This window comes from Ceratosolen solmsi, unplaced genomic scaffold (genome assembly GCF_000503995.2).
Source record: "Ceratosolen solmsi marchali unplaced genomic scaffold, CerSol_1.0 scaffold41, whole genome shotgun sequence".
Classification (NCBI taxonomy): Eukaryota; Metazoa; Arthropoda; class Insecta; order Hymenoptera; family Agaonidae; genus Ceratosolen; species Ceratosolen solmsi.
In genome coordinates, this window is record NW_011948424.1 from 1649269 (window position 1) to 1654554 (window position 5286).

A 5286-nucleotide genomic window follows, 5' to 3' on the forward strand; every position below is an offset into this window, starting at 1 on the left:
AAACCAGGAATGTACGTGATATTTATTTTAGATTTTTCCTTACGTTTTTTCTTTTGTTTAATCGAGCATTGTTGGATGAAATACCAACAGCCGAACGCCATACGACAAGCACAAGATGATAACGATTAGCGGTGATCACTATAACATTGAAAACGACGATAAATAATAATAAGAATAATAATTTCATGACGAAGAATGAAAAAAAAAAAAAAAAAAAAAAAAAAAAAAAAAAAAAAAAAAAAAAAAAAAAAACTAACAACAACAACAACAACAACAACAACAAGAATAGCAATAATAACAAAAATAACACTGCAGATGCAATGTTGTAAGACTCTTTGATTTGATTCATTATATTAATGAACAAAATTACTTTACAGAATACATACAAAAAATTTGTATTGCAGCGCACATAAATATAAATATAAAAGTGGAATTAAAAAGTTATTTTATGATCCACCCTTGTAGCACAGTTTCATTAACGCGCACTGTCCGGGGCCGCAAATTGGGAACAATTTCGTTCTGCATTCCGGATAGCCCATACAATCCGACATCAAGCATTTATCTTGCAAACCATCCCTTCTTATGCACTGGCATTTGTGCAAGAAACTATTGCGCAGCTCATAACTTTTACACGGCTTCAGCGGAGCCTAAACAATAAATAAAACAATCCATCTGTTGTTTAAATGAGATAAATTGCTGGGAGGAATTGAAGGTAGTAGCGCCTATTATCGAGATGAAATTATTAAGAAATTGTTTTGTTTCTGTTTTTGTTTTGTTTTTTGTTTTGTTTTGGCAATAATAATAATATAAATAATAACAATAACAATAATAATAATATAAATAATAATAATAATATAAATAATAATAATAATAACAGCAATGATAAATAGTCGGTAAGTTTAATAGCTGAATGCTCATATACCGAGTTCTTTTTCAATTGACCAATTGAATTTTCAATTATTATTATTATTATTATTATTATTATTATTATTATTATTCACTTATGATTATAATATTATTATAATTATTTTTATTATTGAAATTGGCGAAATAGCGATAAATAGACAAAATAATAACAACAACGATACGTACGCATGGTGGTGGACGGACACAAATGGAGTAGCACGATTTGGGCGATCGGTTTTTTGATTTGCTCGATGAAGCCGAAGACGTTGGTTTACAGGAGACTGTCGGGCACGGAGGTGGTGGACACGATACTGGACAAATGACTTGACACGTCATTGGACAAGGAGATCGAGAAGGTGGCGGACAAGGCGGTGGACAAACTGGTTTGCATGGTACCGGACACATGATCGAACACGGTGGTGGACACGGTAGTGGACAAGGTAGCGGAGAAGGTACTGGACAAGGTGGTGGACAAGGTGGTGGACAAATTGGTTTACATGGCATTGGGCATATAATCGGACATGGGGATGGACAAGGTGGTGGACAAGGTGGTGGACAAGGTGGTGGACACATTGGTTTGCACGATACTGAACACATAATCGGACATGGCGGTGGGCATGGCGGTGGACAAGGTGGCAGGCAAATTGGTTTGCACGGGACTGGACAAGGCGGTGGGCAACTTGGCTTGCATGGTACTGGACACGGTGCTGGACACAGCGATGGACAGACCGGCACTGAACACATTATCGGACACGGCGGTGGACAATGCGGCTTACAGGGGGGCACGCACAACATTCCCTTCAAGCCGGGCGGCTGACATATTGGCTTGCACGGCGGTGTGCACAGTGGATCGCACGTGAAACGAAATACAGGCTCGGAGGGTGGTGGACAGGCGGGCGGTGGGCAACCTGGTTTGCACATGGGTTTGCAAACCTTCGGCTGACAAATTGACGGACTGTAGCAGGTCACGGCTTGGCATTGGGCCGGTTTCGGTGCCTCGCACGGCATCTCGTCCCACTCGCACGGCTTCCTTTAACGAGATATTATGCAACGTTTATAGTAGTTGTGCTGCTGACTTTAATTGTACTTTAATGTGGCGTCGACTATAATTTACTTCCGTTCCATTGTGCTGATGATGCATTTCAATTGATGTAATAACTCGCGCCTTTGCTCGCAAGACTTATTTTTTCCATCGCAAGGCATGTTGGATTATTGGATTTTAAGTTTTACGTTTCTATTGACGAATGCTCTCTTTTTAATGAAAAAATAAAAAGAAAAGTAAAAAAAAAAAAAAAAAATTAAAAAAATAAAAAAGAATGAAAGAATTATTATTAACGTTTTTTTTTTCTTTTATAATTGGCCTTCTAATTTATTTGCCTAGGAAACTTGGTAATTTTTCAATTTATTTAATACAAAAATTTATCTAGGTTATGACATCGGTACTTTATTAATTTTTCATTTGAATTGAATTTGGTTGCTATTATGATTCCATAGATACAAAAAAGAGAAGGAAGTGTAGAAAAAAAAAAAAAAAAAAAAGTGAAAAGCGCCTAATGGCGAATCGTTGCATTATTAAGAGCGGTAAAAAATATTCCATTAGAGTGAAAGTAACGTTACGGCAATTAAACGTTTAATGTTAATTATCGATCTTGTAATATGGTTTTTAATTGTTTCATTATTATTAATTAATTAGAGCTACGCACTTCGTAAAAATATAATAACATTAGCCAGTCGTGGGCTATAAAGTATATCGATATTTACAATCGATGTTTATTAAATTGTCAATTAATAAATTCTCGTGTCTTGCTTGATTGTAAATACTTATAAAATAAATTAAAATAAAAGTGTCAAGAACTTTATGCTCTTTTTTTCTATTTTATTTTATATTTTTTTAATCTTATTAACGTAATCATAATAAGTTGAATTAACGCGCGCGAGCGCTAGTAATACTGGACATTTTATGCTTTAACGTTAAGATGAAAATATAATCGCAATGATACGATTACGAGTTTGTTTTAGCATTTAAAATTTGTGTAAGACTTTCTCAAGAAAGGCTAATAAAGTCAATAGAATGAAAATTTTGTCACTCTTATAGGCGAGTTTTCTCATACTATTTCTTTGACTTGCGTTTGTCAAAGGAAGATTGAAAATTTTTACCGACAGACATTTGTGAATTTGGCCGTCAGGGTGAAAGAATTTTGTAAAAATGTATGTTTAAAAAAAAAGTCAGGAACGTCCCGCTCGTTATGTGATCGTATTGTCTTTTAAGACTTTTAAGAATACGTGACAAATATAATTATGTTTATATTTTTTGCGTTGTATGTGTTTGAATCGAATAGAGATTTCTTGTTGAGAGAAGGGAAAATATATGCAATATGTAGTTGTTTACGCGTTTGTCTGCCAAAGAGAGGGAGAGAAAGAGGGAGAGAAATTTTGTAATAAAGGCACGGGATAATACGAAGCTTTTGAAACTCTTCGAGACAATACCCAAATTCGTTATCCTGTCGAAATGTGTGCCGAGCTAATGTGCTTTCGGAATATGTGGATGACCCAATTTTTAGCTCCTTTAGTTGCGCAATTGACACGGTCGAGTTGAGAAAATGAAGTATATGATGAATATGACGAATATGACGAAAATGTGGAAAATGACGAAAATGACGAAAATGACGAAAATTCCTAACGGAGACGTCGAAATAACGTATGACACACGCACGAGAGCGATTTATTTCACGACTCCTATCCTCTTGACAGATGTTTATTTCATTCTATTGACAAAGTATCATCGCGCACGTGCGGTAGTGTCCGTGATGGAAGGAGGCGGACTCTCGAGCGATGATCGCTCGTCATTAGAGACTTTAGTCGTGGATCGAGGATCGAGCTTCCTCACTCGCCTCCTCCCTAACCTATATGCGTGCGTATATACGAATGTACAGGTCGTGTAGTGGTATCGTGGATATCTATCGATATACCGTTTCTTTAATTACAAACTGCCTCTGTATGAAGCTTGTATTTCTTGGTTCGTCATGGAGTCATCGAGGCACTGTTATTGGCCTACTGAATGTGTATAAGGAGATGTCTCGGAGTGAGACGGAGGAAAAAAAAAAAAAAAAAAAAAAAAGAGATTGGGAGAAGAAGGGACGGAGTTGGTTCCTCGCGACTTTTATCGCGCGCTGTTATTTGCAATTTCGACTGTAATCTCGAGATCATCTTCTTCCGCGTATATCGTACCTTTTTTCCCCTATTTTTTCTTTCTTCCTTTTTTATTTTTCATGTTATTCATATTTTCTTTTTTCTGATTCTTTTTATTGACTTTTTTTTTTTTTTTTTTTTTTTTTTTTTTTTTTTTTTTTTTTTTAATCTCCCTTGGCCCATCAACGCGTTCGACGCTTATCTTCTTTCGCGAGCCTCCAATGCTTTATGATTGGATCGTATACGTTTGTATTATGCGCGATAATAACGTATGTTCAACGCGAGGGAACATACGAGATATGTTTATGCGATTTTTTAATTTATTAAAGCAGGATGAGTTTGCATCCGCGAGCAGGGAGTTAATAAATATTTATAAATATTGCATTATTCCAATGGGGAATGAATGCCGCGTGCTATTATTAAATTTAGTTCAAATAAAGTATAGTAATTATTTATAAGATTTTCGGCAGAGATTCAAATGAGGCATTTCATTAAATTATAATATATTTCTGTCAGGCAAGCGGTCTTGGCTGCGAATTAATTTTAAGGATGATTTATACCCACCTTCATACTTCGTTTAAGTACAAAATTTTTATGTTTAATCATTCATAATGTAATTTTCTTAATTAATGTTTGAAATGATAATGAACAAGTTGATCGCTCCGAAGAATTTCTGCGCGATTTTTTGATTATTTCTCAAAGTCCACCTAACATAATCAGATGCTTATATTTAATATTTACATAAATGTTATGAATAAATGCGAGATTGTGTCTTTCAGAGGAGTATTATGTACGTAGTTGGGTATAATAAAGAAATATTTGCATGAATTTATTAGCTTATAATTTTTCAAGCCTTAATTAAATAATAGCGGTGGAGATAATAAAATTATTATAATATTGTAATTAATAATATTATTAATAATATTATTTTAATATTGTGTTGCAATTTTATGCAATTGTCGAGAGCAAAGCGGGATAATCGATTTCAGCGGATAAATCTCCTGTCTACGTACATTATACATCCAAGATAAATGGATAGTCAATACGTTTTCAATAAGCCGTTGAAAAATGAATCATTTAAGAAATAGTACAATTTATTTCAATATGTCACTCTCGCGTGTCGTCTGACAACTGAACTTGTGAAATTCGAAAATTTCAAATTTATATTTCCTTTATCTAGTTTTATTACAG

At 34.7% G+C, this 5286-nt stretch overlaps 1 protein-coding gene across 1 annotated transcript; it reads right to left on the reverse strand.

Annotated features, from left to right (window-relative positions):
- Positions 1-406: 406 nt before the first annotated feature.
- LOC105362695 (keratin-associated protein 16-1-like) lies at positions 407-2172 on the reverse strand. Its single transcript, XM_011500180.1, has 3 exons — positions 2021-2172; positions 1093-1936; positions 407-647 (listed from the first exon to the last, which is right to left on the reverse strand). Exons 1-3 carry the CDS (start codon positions 2107-2109, stop codon positions 447-449), a joined length of 1134 nt encoding a protein of 377 aa, XP_011498482.1. The 5' UTR covers positions 2110-2172; the 3' UTR covers positions 407-446.
- Positions 2173-5286: the final 3114 nt, after the last annotated feature.

Bases quoted from the DNA above. Each gene is read 5' to 3' on its own strand.
- LOC105362695 (XM_011500180.1), bottom strand. From the start codon at position 2,109: ATGCCTTGCGATGGAAAAAATAAGTCTTGCGAGCAAAGGCGCGAGTTA. The intron at 1,937-2,020 runs GTAAATTATAGT...ATCTCGTTAAAG, and splicing joins ATCAGCACAATGGAACGGAA to GAAGCCGTGCGAGTGGGACG. The intron at 648-1,092 runs GTACGTATCGTT...TTTATTGTTTAG, and splicing joins GTGTCCGTCCACCACCATGC to GCTCCGCTGAAGCCGTGTAA.